The 13,942-nt window shown below is 44.9% G+C and overlaps 1 protein-coding gene across 1 annotated transcript in view; it reads right to left on the reverse strand.

Moving 5' to 3' along the window:
• The window catches only part of LOC144824966 (roundabout homolog 2-like), a 1,188,518-nt gene that overhangs the window by 379,027 nt on the left and 795,549 nt on the right, over positions 1 to 13,942 (reverse strand). The window contains exons 7-8 of the mRNA XM_078683904.1: positions 12,164 to 12,288; positions 4,646 to 4,817 (exon numbers count right to left, since the gene is read on the reverse strand). Of these exons, the coding sequence (XP_078540030.1) occupies positions 4,646 to 4,817; positions 12,164 to 12,288 (297 nt within the window). The remainder of the gene's footprint in view (positions 1 to 4,645; positions 4,818 to 12,163; positions 12,289 to 13,942) is intronic.

Raw genomic sequence — 13,942 nt, forward strand, 5'->3', positions numbered from 1 at the left:
TCTAACATTGGTGGCAGCGGAAGGGATCCGGATTTGTGTTTGCACAGTACCACAGCGACAACTGGCTCCACTACAAAACTCTGCATTTTAGATAATCACATTTTGGGGATTATTGTTTTTTTTAAGTTCCATTATTTCTTCTCCTAAAAGTGTCCTTTGTGAATTGTGTACTCCTGTTTTAGCTCAGACACCTAGGTTCCTTGTGTTAAATTTTCTCGAAAACGTCCGCCAAAATGTAACCTACTTTTGATCTCTGTGGTCTGCTTAGATACAGTGTGTTAGAGTTGGTAAGGTTCTGTGAAGAGAGAGACATAGAGGTGAGTGAGCCAGACACCCAGTCCAAACTGAGGGACAGCCTGATCCTATGGCAAAAGGGTCAATGGGATCTTGAGCGCAGTGAGGAGGAAAGGGACCGGGCCACACGCCATGAGGGTGGTGGGTCTGAGGGGAGCCCTGAAGAATCTGAAGAGGAGGAAAAAGATGACAGTGCATGGATGCCAGTAGATAGTGAAGACCCCATAGATAGGGAGTCCCTTGCTGGGTCCAGTGTTGGAGGCAGTGCCTCATCCCTGTCCCTGTCCCCAGAGGAGTGGGAAGTTAGGAGGGACGAGAGGGAGCACCAGCTGGCTTTGGAACAGCTCAGGTTAGAATATGCCAAGGAGATGGCGCAGCTGGGTGTTAAGAAGCAACAGCTAGAGACTGAGAGGGTCTTAGCGCAGGAGAGGATAGAGTAGGCTGAGAGGGCCTTCACCAGAGAGAAATTAGCTCTGGAGGGTAGATTATCCCCTGCGCGCAGTTATAATTTTCTGGACTCCCCAGGGAGGGTTGAGTTTAGTGGTGGCAGCTATATAGAGCCCAGTGCAAGAAGTCCCATTCCAAGTTCCCAAAGTATGGTTCCTGTTTCCCAAGAAGAGGAGTTAAGGTTGAAATTCAGGGGCAGTAAGAAACTGTCTCACCAGGATTGGGGGGAGTTTATGGATGACTGTTCAGATGCACTGGTTGTTTGGCTGGCGACTAACCCAGACCATAAGAGGTATGGAGTAAAGAATTTGTTTCTCAAAGAGCAGTTGCTCAGTATTTGTTGTCCAGGGTTGCGCCAGCACCTGTTGAGGTTTGAATGCTTTTGTCCTTGGGACCTTGCAGGTGAATCAGACCGCTGGGAAAGGGCCAGAGGTTCTGCAGAGTCATTGGTGAGTGATTCCAAAAGTAGTGGTTCAGGTATCTTCCAGCCCAGCGTGGTGGAAGAGGTTCAGAGTAGCCCAGCTAGGTCCCAGAGTAGGGAGGGCTGTAGGGGCTTACGGCCTGTGTCAGTGGAACGGGAGTGAGTGGGTTACCAAGAGTCCCCAGACGCCCAAAGCCCTGTCTCAGAGCCTGGATGGTTTCTTTAGGGAACACCAGGTTGGGGACCTAAGCTGTCCTGTTAGTCCATTTGAGGAGGATCTCCTAGTTTATAGAGGACCTGGAGCGTCTGTAAATAGAGCTCCAGTGGTTCCAGTGTCCGGCAGTGCCACTCCAGTTGGGAGGGCACAGGAGTCTGAAGTGAGGAGTGATTGGGGGATGAGTTCCCCAGTGGAAGAGCCAGTGGACCAGGGACTAGCCAGTTGGACTAGATTCCCTTGGGGGGACCCGGGTGACACCACTTCTGTTCTGGTGGGTCTTCGCGCACTGTCTGATGGACAGGGGATGGGAGATCTGTGCCACACAGACAGTCACACAACATATGAGTCATGTGTTAGCCTCAGGGGGATGGTGTGTAAGTCCCCAGAAGTCCTGGAGTGCCAGGCAAGTATTCCACCAGAGGTTTTAGACCAAAGGTTGGGAGGCCAGGTTCAGGATCCGCCTGACATGAAGGGTAGGACGTCTGTAACCAGGGAATACAATTTACACATCAGCTAGTGTTATTTGGTGAATTTTTCATGTATTGATGATTATCATCATTGCATTGGTGTAAGCTGTTGTTGCAATTGGCCTATAGCAATCAGAATGGCTTCATGCACAGGGGGAAGACAACTGGAGAGATAATGGACCACCAAGGGAATTCTGCACATCCTGTAGGATTTCATCGACTGAATTGATTTCAATTATTGAAACCCCGCTTGGTTATTTAACAGTGTTTTATTGTCGATGGATTTGTAGGTCTCTTCCAAATCAAATCAAACCAAGAGGCAGTAATAACTACGGTCAATAATGTGGGCATTTGGGACATGGATGGTAGTTGTATCTATCCTACAGCCTAGTCTGAATTCCATCCATAGTAATAAAGTAGGCACTGGAGTTGACTGTTTATGTAGTTCAACAGCAATAGCGTTTTCTTCCATTGTACTTGAAGGAGGATAAGTGTGCGGTGGAGTGATAACTGTCAATTTAGTTTGTATCAAGTTTAGTCTTCTCAAGTAGCTGGGAGATCTGTCCAGTTTTAAGCATAACAGGAAGATGTTTTGGACAGGCTAAGCATTGAATATTTTTTAGGGAAGATATGGATTATTCAGAAAGTAAATTCGTGAATGATGCCGAGTTTAGTGTGGATGAGAGTTTTGAAAGTCATCCATTTTGGAGCGTCACTTTGAAGAATCCATGAGATGATACTAGACAGCTTAGTCTGACCCACGTACAAAATACGATACCATAGCACAAATGTTATCTGAAGACTAATACTAATACATCTCCAAAATATAATATAAGGTTTACGAATTTTGGATGGATTACATTGGGCTGGCAGTGTACAGATGTCAATGATAACTTTCAATGTTTCCATGAAACACGAGATCTGTTTGGACTGAAATGCATAACTCAGAGTCTGTTTCTTGCACATCCAATGTTCTTTATGCATTTTTAATTAATCAATCAAAAATGTGGACAAAAAATGCAAAGAATGTTTGTTTCCCTACCATTCATGCCGATCTGTGACAAATGTACGCTCTAAATATTTTTTATGAGAAACAGTCATATGTGAAAAAAATGTTAGCCACATTTTCTTAGTACCATGAAACAAAAGCGTATTTTAGCAAGTATAGAACAAAAAACAATGTTTTTTCTTTTCTTATTACTTTTTGAATGCTTGACAGAAGTGATTTCAATCTGGCTCCTGGTAAGATCAGTTTTCTGACTTGTAAGTACTTTTGTTCTATACAGCTTGTTTCAGTGCCACGGCTGAAAAAACATAAGAGATTTAAAGAACCAAAGAGTAGAATGTACTTCTAACTGAGTTTATGTATTATGTAGTAGGGAATAGATTGTACAGTGGCAACTGGCAACGCCCACTGACAGAATTATAGTTATGACTTTTTACGAGGGCCAGGTTGTTTCATGCTGGGACCGTTCCACCTCCTTTGTCGAGCCTGGACACTGGGACAAAGTGACTTCACGTTGCCATGCTTTTCCACCCTGTATGTGTGTGCAGAACCAATATTTAACATGTTTCCTTGCAGTGTGCCCCAAACTCTTGGGTTTTGCAATGTTTAGAATTAAAACAAGTGATGCAGATCACAATTGAGACTTATATCTAAAAGTGATTTGCTTCTGTAAAAATGTGTCGCGAGCCTTTCAAGAGAGATAGGTAGCTGAAGTGGAGAGATGGGTCTTGTGCAGGGCAATATGGGTAGTGGCGCAATAACTTTCAATCAACGTATCACAGCTAGCCCAGAAGCAAACAACATATAAAAGAAGATATGAGAGATTCAAAAGCATGGTGTAAGGCTAGTAACGAGGCTGATAAATGTGAGGTATTGTGGGAGAGGGTGGGAGCATAGTAGCTGGTCCTTGAGCCTTGATATGAAGCCAGAAATCCGAAGGTCATAAAACAAATTGAAGTAAGTAGGGTGAGCAAGCAGACGAACAAGAAGACCAACATGGAAATGCAGACAAATCCGGCATGCTTCTGGAAAGTTCTTTGTAACAGAACAGAAAGCAGGTGCAGTGGCAGGGATCACAGAAGATCAAGTTCACCTAAAACTGTGGATAGCTGGGCATGAACAATGCATTCAAGCATTCGGGATCGAAAGGTGGGTCAAGAAGTCGAGTCATCATTAGCTGGAAGACATGGATATCATAAGGTATTGTTTTATTCAAAGCACAATAGCAAAATATATTGGCACTGGACATCTTGATTTCATGGCTTTTAACTTGCTTTTTCAATTGCTATGATATGCATATGAATGCTAAGGAAACACATTGGTATTTTGTTTTCTGTGACGCCCGACAGATCCATCAGAGGTATCTTAGGAATATGTTGAAATCAGAGGCAAAGACGCCAGAAATGTTTTTCAGAGATCACCATAGCTAGGCCTCTCGGTGTGGAACGTATATGTTGAACGTTGCAGAATCACACAAGAGGCACATTAAAAAGTTACATAAACATCTACTGGGAGCTTCAATTTTGATTGCAAAGCTGACCCTTTTCCTTTTGCTTTAAATGCTCTGTTTTAGGCAAACCTTTTTTAATTTTAATTGACTAAGGAATATTTTGTGAGTAATGTATTTAGTGTCCGGTGTTTGCAAATGCCCAGATCGCTTTCAAGTGGGGCATCTGTTAACCCCACTGACATATACAAAATATCATATTCTGCCAGAGATAGAACTTCAGAAACCAAATAATATTACACCTCATAAGAAATGCATTTTTCGTTATATCCTTCCATGTACTCACCATCCTCAACCTCCAAGAGGGCTTTGGCCAAGATGCTCCCAGCAACACTGATGGCTTGACAAATATAGTAGCCAGCATCTCCACTCTGCACCTCCGTGATTGTCAATTCCCCATTAGACGAAACAGAAAAGTGTCCCGTAGGCTGTGGAGGTTGGCTGGGGAAAAGCAGGCTCTAATGGAGAAAAAAATATTGTACCCGTGATCAGAAGCAATTTCTCAGGAACTGCATGTGGAAACTGCACTGTCTGTTTAACATCACCAGTGAGGTGCATGTTTTGCAAAATGGAATGCCTCATATATATTTAAAAATCAAGTATGCACTAAAATATGCAGCAATACGTTAGTCTAGAAGCATATTGTTTATGATTAGTGTACCAGAAGAATCCATCAAAGTGCTTGCTGCATGAGATTATCTCTCCATCATTTACCTGGTACACCAGATTTACTCCGGTTGCAGCAGCAGTATCTTCGGGTGTCACGTGGAGAAGTCCATCTCTCCCCATTAACCTCTCCTGTGTCTTCTGGGATGGGAACGGGTCGATCTAGGAATGACTGGTGCCAGCGCCCTAAGCATATGCCAGGTTCTCCAGTGTGAAATGGTGGAGATTCCTGGGCCAAGCGACCCCACCCCACTGTAACATGTGGTGTACTGACAGAGTCAGCGTCATGATCTGCTCGCCATCATCCTCCGAGCCCGACTCATAGGTGGAAGTGACACTACAAAAGTAGCAGATGAAAGACTGATGCGCCACTGAGAACTTTGCTGCCTCCCTCTTCTCTGCCCTGGTGGTTATGTAAGGCAACAGGAGACGACAAGTGTACACAGTTGGGGACATATATTATGCCTTGTTTCTACCTGGCAGTTCGGGCTGGACTGTTCCCATGACAGCAGGTCAAGACTGAATTGCATATGGCTGGGTCCAAACTGGAATGGCATGGTGAGCAAAAAAACGATGGATTTAGGCCCAGATCTCTGTACTGGGGTGAATGCATGACATTGTTCTGCATTCTGTCCATCAATAGTTCTTTTTGCATTTGTCACCCCAAGTGGGATGGGTATGCTCAGACGTGAGTTCTGTGCTCTCCATGCCACTGGAATTAAGCTTTCCTGGCTGAAGAGGGGTGAAACCCCGAAACCGGGCCTAGGATTCTTGTTTCCAGTCCAGGGAGGACCTGGCCTGGCAGTTCGGGCTGGAGTGTTCCCATTGGGCGCAGGGTCAAGACTGGTTTGCATATGGCTGGGTCCAAACTGGAATGGCATGGTGAGCAAAAAATCTATGGATTTAGGCCCATATCTCTGTACTGGGGTGAATGTATGACATTGTTCTGTATTCTGTCCATCAATAGTTCTTTTTGCATTTGTTTCTCTACATGCAGCGGTCATGCTAACTGCACACAAGCCTAAAAGCATATAATTCGCACTAAGGAGATGAACAAGGTGCACAGACGTTTGTCGAAATCGAATGCGACTATTGCGACCATTTAAAGTGAGGCCGATGATGGATTATTTACAGGTTGGTACTAAAATATCAACTTTAAAATATCCTACCTTGCCAATATTTTTCACGTTGATATTTCTGAGTCTATATTGTAGCAGGTCTCTATTTTAGTAGTTAATAGTATGACATGCAACCATCTCTATGTATGTACGGGTGGTACATGAACCTGTTCTGGTGTTTTAAGCAACTGTAGTTGTGGGCGATATTCCGATCTAAAGTGTTCATATGCAGTAAAAAGCTGAATAAATACATGAGCAGAGATCTGAAAATAACACAATGACATTACATAGAATTCTTCTATATTTGTCACAAATATGTTCAACCCCATCCACTGAATGGTACGAGCTCATCAACACACAAAACATCCACGGAAGGGCATGAGCCCATCATCACACATCCAACGACACTGGCTTTTTTCCCATCAAGAAAGTGTGAATCTGAGAGAGTTCTGTGCACCGAGTTGCAGGTCCACTATTTATTTTGGGAGACTTGAAAATAGCATCGTTCTTTAGAGTTTAAGTTAACAAAATCCAAATTCCTGTGGGCACATCAAGTATGCACATTGCTTTCTTAACGGATTCCGATCGTAACTGTGATATCAGTTAGTGAGTAAATGTGCTTCATTTGAAGAATTCTGGTTGTACATTTACCTGTTCTTTTATGTTCTTCACTACTGTATTCATAATTTCACCGTGGGCATTTGTTCTGACACTTGTAATAGCAGGTGTGCATTAAATGAAATACTCTTTACAATGCATTATAAGGATACCTCAAATAACTGAGGAGATACCTGATCATCAAGAGCAAAGAGGACAAAAGCTGAGTTTCTTTATAAAATCATGAGTCCCAATGTGTCTTGCACTGTCTCTTATCAGTAAAACTGTTTGTCTGTCCGAATGTAATAGTCATTTCAATTGAAGATGTGCTGTGTGTAATGGCAGTACGCTACCACACAAAGTATACTTCACTTTACCCCACTCCACACCACTGCAGTCTACTCGGCACCACTCCACTCCAAACTGCATCACTGAACTCACCCTTGCACCACTCCACTCTATGCCACTTCACTCTACTCCTCTCTTCTCTACTCTACTCCACTCTACTCAACGCCAATGCACTCCACCCCACACTAGTTTACTATGCACTACTGCACTCTACACCATTCCGCTGTGCAACACTGCACTCTCTGCCACTGCATCCTACACCAATGCACTCTACTCTGCACCACTCTACTCTATGCCAATGCACTCTACTCTGTACGACATAACTCTACACCAGTATACTCCATGCCAATCCACTCTACACCACTCTATTTCACTTCGCTCTCTATGCCACTCTACTCTACACCATAGTACCTTACCGTGCATCACTCCATTCGGTGTCACTCCACTCTGCGCCACTCAACTCTGCACCCGTCCACTCTACTCTGCGCAACTGCACTCTACACCACGTTACTCAACCAATGCATTCTACGCCAATTTTCTCTGCACCACTGCTCTCTCTGCAGCACTTTACATCACTCCACTATAAGCCAATGCACTATACACCATTGTACTCAACATCAATGCTTTCTATGCCACTCTACTCTGCCCCACTGTGCAACTGCACTCCACGCCATTCTTGTATACACCACTGTACTCTACAACACACTGCGCTCTTTGCCTCTGAATTCCAAGCCACGTTCCTCTATGCAACTGCACTCTATGCCACTGCACTCTACTCTGAACCACTCTACTCTATGCCACTCTACGCCAATGCATTCTACGCCACTACACTCTGCATCCCTCCACTCTCTGCTACTGCACTCTACCCTGCACCACTACACTGTACACCACTTCACTCTACGCCACTCTACTTTGCAGCACTGCCACTGAACTCTATGCCACTCTTCTCTGTACCAATGAACTCCACTATGCACCTCTCTACTCTATACCACTCTACTACACTCTATGCCACTGCACTGTATGCCACTACACTGTACACCATTATACTCTGCATTGCTGCACTCTATGCCACTGCATTCTATGCATCTCCTCTATAATCCACTCTAATCTACTTTGGACCACTGCAGTATACGACACTGCACCCTACACATCACTCTATTCCACTCTATGCCACTTCACTCTATGCTACTGTAATCTACCCTGTGCCACTCCATTTCATGCCACTCTGCGCTACGCATCTGCACTCAACACCACTGCACTCAACGTCAATGAACTCTACATCACTTTACTCAAAACCAATACACTCTATGCCTCTGCACTATATGTTAGTTTACTCTGAGCCACAGCACTGTTCACCAATAAACTTTACAACAATCTACTCTGTGCCACTGCACTCTGCTCTCCATCACTGCACTCTACATCCCTTTACTATGCACCGCTCTACGCCTCTGCACTCTACAGTAACACACTTTATGCCACTCTAATCTACAACACTCTACTCTGCAACACTGCACTCTCTGCCACTGAACTCTACCCCACTCTAATCCACTGTGAACCACTGCACTCTATGACAGTGCACTCTGTGCCACTGCACTCTATGCCTCTTTACTCTACTCTGCACCAATCTACTCTATGCCAGTGCACTCTACCCTACTCTACTATTCACCACTGCACTCTTTGCCAAAGCACTCTACACCACTCCAGTCAAGGTGACCCTGCTCTACTTTGCGGTAATTGCAAACACAACAGTGATGGACAGAATGTGGATCAATGTCACACATTCACCCCAGTCCAAAGATCTGGGCCCAAATCCATCGTTTTTCCACTCCACACCACCCTGGGTTAGACAATGGCGATATGCAAATCAGCGCTGACCCTGTGCCCTGATTCCACATTCTGTCCATCATTGTTGTGTTTGCAATTCCTGCTCTACTTTGCAGCATTCCACGACCATCTATGACACTCTACTCTGCACCACTGCACTCAATACCACTGCACTCTACTCTAATGTACTCTACGCCACCACTCTATGCCACTGCACTCGACCCTCCACCACCCCACTCAATGACACTTCACTCTGAAACAATCGCTCTATGCCACTGCACTCTACTCCACTTTACTGTACTCCATTACTTAATGCCAGTGCACTTTACCCAGCGCCACTCCTCTCTACCCTGTACCACTTTACTCTGAAACAATCTACTCTACAACGCTGCACTCTATGCCACTCTTCTCCCCTCTGTGGCACTCTATGCCACATCACTCTATGCCACCTTACTCTTCACAATTTAACTCTATTTAATTTTACTCTGCTCCACTGTATGCGGCTGCACTCTACACTATCACATTCTATGCCATTCTAATCTACAACACTACTTTGCAATACTGCACTCTCTGCCATCCAACTCTACACCAATGCACGCTACGCTACAATTCAATGCCACTGAACTCGACTGTGCATCATTTCACTCTACACCACTCCACTCCTCTCTGAAACAATCTATTCTACGCCATTCCAATCTAAGCCACTGCACTCTGAGCCACTCTTCTCCATTGCTCTATGCCTTAGCACTGTACTCTGCACCACTCTACTTTTTACAATGTAATTTACACCACTGCTCTATGCCACTGCACTTTACTCTACTCTGAACCACTACAATCTGCACCATTGCACTCTATGCTGCACCACTCGATGCCACTCTACTCTGGAACACTGAGCTTTACATCACTCTACTCAAAACCACTGCACTCTCTGGCAATGCACTCAACTCCACTTTACTAAAAACCAATGGAATCTAAGCCGCTGCACTGTATGCCAGCTGCTCTACGCCACAGCACTCTACACCACTGCACACTATGGCACTCTACACCATTGCGCTCTACATCACTACACTCTACGCCACTCTATTCTGCTCTGCGCCACTTTACTCTATGCCGCTGCTCTCTGCACCACTTCATACCACTGCACTCTCCACCACTGAACTCAATAGCAATCTACCATGCACCACTGCATGCTTTACCGCTGCATGCTACATCACCGCAGGCAATGCCACTCTACACCATTGCGCTCCACGTCACTGTCCTCTACACCACTCAATTATTTTCAATTATTAAACTTTATTTGTTTTTTTTTGCAATAAAACCATAAAAGTCATGCAAACATCGATAAAACATCACATATAGACAAAATAGCACATGATTTAAAAATAACAACACCATACAACCAATATGACCTATGTAGAGACTACAAAAGTATAAATCTTACCATCAGAATTAATCACAACTTGGCCTAAGCCTAGCACATTCTACTCTGCACCACTATACTCCACTCCACTGCTCCCTGCAAAAATCTACTCTGCACCACTCAATTCTATGTCACTCTACTGCACTCTGCGTCAATGCACCCTTCGCTACTACACTTTGATTCACTCAACGCCACTTTAATCTATTCTGCACCACTGCACTCCACACCACTATATTCTGCACCAATGCACTTAACACCACTGCACTCTTTTCCACACCATGCCACTCTACTCTGTCACTCTAACTCTACACCTCTGCACTCTTCCTTGCACTGCTCCACTCTATCCGACACTACTCCACTTTATTCTGAAGCAATCTACTGTATGCCACAGCACTCTACGCCACTGCATTCTATGCTGCATCACTCTACTCTACCCCACTGCACTCTACACCACTCTTCTCTAGTCACTGCACTCCACACCACTTTACTCAAAACCAATACACTCTGGGCCACTGCACTCAATGCCAATCTATTTTGTACCACTGTATTTTATGCCACTTCACTCTAGGCCACTCTACTTCACTCAACAAACCTTCGCTCTATGACACTCAACTCTATTAAACTCTACTCCACTCTACAACAATTCTCAGGTCTCCGACATTCTATTCACTCCACTCGGGTAGCAGTCCAACCCATCGTTCTTTTGCTCACCATGCCACCTCAGTTAGGACCCAGGTTTTGTGTGTTTCATGTACCGCCCTAAGTGGCATTGGTATGTCCAGACAAGGGTCCTGTGCTCACTGGGTCGCTTGAACCAAGCTGTACCTGGCTGATGAGTCCATAACTAGGGCAAAACCGGTCCTGGGTTGCTTGTGTTTTGGTTCAGGGTATGGAACCCCAAGCGATTGCCAGTGGTTAGACAAATAGCAAGCATTCCTACCATCACCATTGTGTGTTTTCTGTGCTGTCATTCAAGATAAAATTAAAAATCACTTTGATTGGTATAAAAAGAAATATAAGCTCCATATTTGATCACTGGTCTCCAGTACATTTTTCATGATGTTTCAAACTGGAAGGTGATAACATTATTAAAGCCTTTATTATCATATTCTTGTTGGCAATCCTTTATTTTCACTCAGTCTAATATAGATTTATGCCTATTTAATCTATTTTGTCTACATTTTGTGGAATAACAGGAACATCTAGGGTGGCTGTAACTAAATTAATTAAAACGGAGGGCCCAAGTTGGAGTTTGGTGGTCGTCCTGCCTACGGCTACCCTTGTAGACAACTGCCCACCATATTTAGAGATCTCTGCTGTCCTGGCAGAGATCTCAGTGCCTTTAAAAGAGCCACCACTGAAAGTTTGCCGAGCAGCCACCATGTTTCATGCAGCCACTCAGCAAATCTTATTGTTTTTTATAAAACCAAACTCCCGAAGCATGAGAGGCAATCAAATGAAGCAACTTTTTAAAAAGAGAGAAATACTTTACATCTGACTCAAGTATGCACACAATATTCACTGTCTTGCTAGACTTAAATTATTATTACATTTTTAAAGAAAATTGTTTGAAAATTGAAATGTTAATTATCAAATGTAGCTGTGAGAACCACCAATTGTGGGCACAAAAGTTTAAAAAGGAAGTGTGAAAGTGAATTTAATTTTGAGGATTAGGGACCTCTAAATGCTACAGCATAAGTAAATCGCCGTAGCCAATTGAACCTCATTAAGACAGTTTCTGCTTCAATCACACATGAGAAAAAAGCACAAGTGTCTTCCAAGATTTTCTTTGAATAAGGTTAAGAACTTTATAGACTTGAAATACACATACCTGGCTGCCTTCCTTCTGCCAGAACACAGCAGGTGGGGGGTTTCCTTTCGTTTCACAGTGGAAGATCACGGTCCGTCCCTGTGTCACAATCTGATTCTGAGGTGGAGTAACTAGCTGAGGAGGAACTAGAAGGAAACGTGGGAGAAGTCAATTCAAACAAGACAGATGAGTGAAATGTACTCATTAAAATACAGTGCCATATTTAATGGTGCGTGGTCAGGGCCAAACTGAAGTGCCGTGTAGTAGTAACGATAATGTACTTTCCATGTCTTAGGTTTGCTGTTTATGAGAACCTAAAGTAACATGTATCATTATTAATACTTAAGTCAATGGTATTCAATGGTTAATCCTCTTAGTACAAAAGGCTGATGGAATAGGAACTCGTTTCTTGCATGTTGATAGCTAGTGTAGCGGTCTAGTTATTCACCCGGCTGGGTGAAGACCCGGAAACTCATACACACAATGTAGCACCCTCTGGCCAGGCGTGGCCAGAGAGCATAAATAAGAGGGCCGGGATCGCTCGTGACTTCCGGTTCAGACGAGCAACCCTGAGTGTCTGTGCCCTCATTCCATACATGTATTAGAGTTCCCCATTAATGTGCTGTGGTGTGTGTGGGCCCCCAAGAACGTTACACTGGCAACGAAGGTGGGATCTACGGAGTCCTGACCACAACAAAGAAGAAGCACCCACCGTGCAGCTCGAGGCGGCGCCAACAAACACGAGGCCCAGCCGAGCCCAGCAGCAGGAGGACTCAAAGGAGAAGAGCGGCGACATCGGGAGGCCGCACGGTGAGCAGAGCGCGACGCAGCCAGCGCTCACGAGTGCCCCGATCCAAAAGGGGAGGAAAAGCCTGCGCACACCACCCGGGAGCATCACAGCGCTAGCGGGAGGCCCATGTTTCTTCGGCCACAGCGCGCGCATGCGCAGAAGCAAGGAGAACACAGCCAAGGCCCGATCAAGCACGAAAGGAAGCACACGATGGCATAGAACAGCTGCTAGGAGACGGAGCAGCTCTCTCCCAAGGCAGCAAACACCGCGTGAGCAACGGAACTCTCAGCAACAGGGTTGGCCCCGCCCAGAGAAGCCACAATCAACAAGCAGTGGCAAATGCAACTGGGAAATTTTGGCACAAAGGCTACTCAAGAGTCAACAGACATTGGGGAAAAGGGAAAAGCAGCACAACTGTGGCACAACACAGCACAGAGGCAAGAACAAGTATCCCCAGGTCAAATAGGAAGTCCACAAACACTGGCAAAACCAACACAACCCTGACCAAAAGGTGCAGAAAGACAAATACTCAAGACTGAAAACACCAAGTGCATATAGTGAAATACCTGTGCAATTACCAAAGAGGAGAGCATCAGGTCAAACCCAGCAGGACAAGCAGTCCATCAGCCAGTGGCCCCACCTGTGCTACCACCTCCGGGAAAAACTCCCAAATCACAGCACTTCCCCCGTTCAGTGAACTAATTGACCCGGTCACCGCGTCACCAAGATGGAAGGTATGGGTTGGTCGCCTCGACAATTATTTTGTGGCTACAAGAGAGACAGACGGAGCCGTCAAAAGATTGTTGCTCTTACACTTCGCTAGGGATGAAATATACAAACTATTTGAGCATCTCCCGAACACTGGCGCACCCACCGTCTATGATGCTGCAGTCAAAGCTTTAAACGCCCATTTTGACCCCCAGCTCAATCCTCATTACGACGATTCAAGCTCAGGCAAGCCAGGCAAAGAGAAGGAGAATCAATGGACACATATCATGCACGCCTCAGAG

The sequence above is a fragment of the Lissotriton helveticus genome, chromosome 3_1, assembly GCF_964261635.1.
Source record: "Lissotriton helveticus chromosome 3_1, aLisHel1.1, whole genome shotgun sequence".
Taxonomy (NCBI): Eukaryota; Metazoa; Chordata; class Amphibia; order Caudata; family Salamandridae; genus Lissotriton; species Lissotriton helveticus.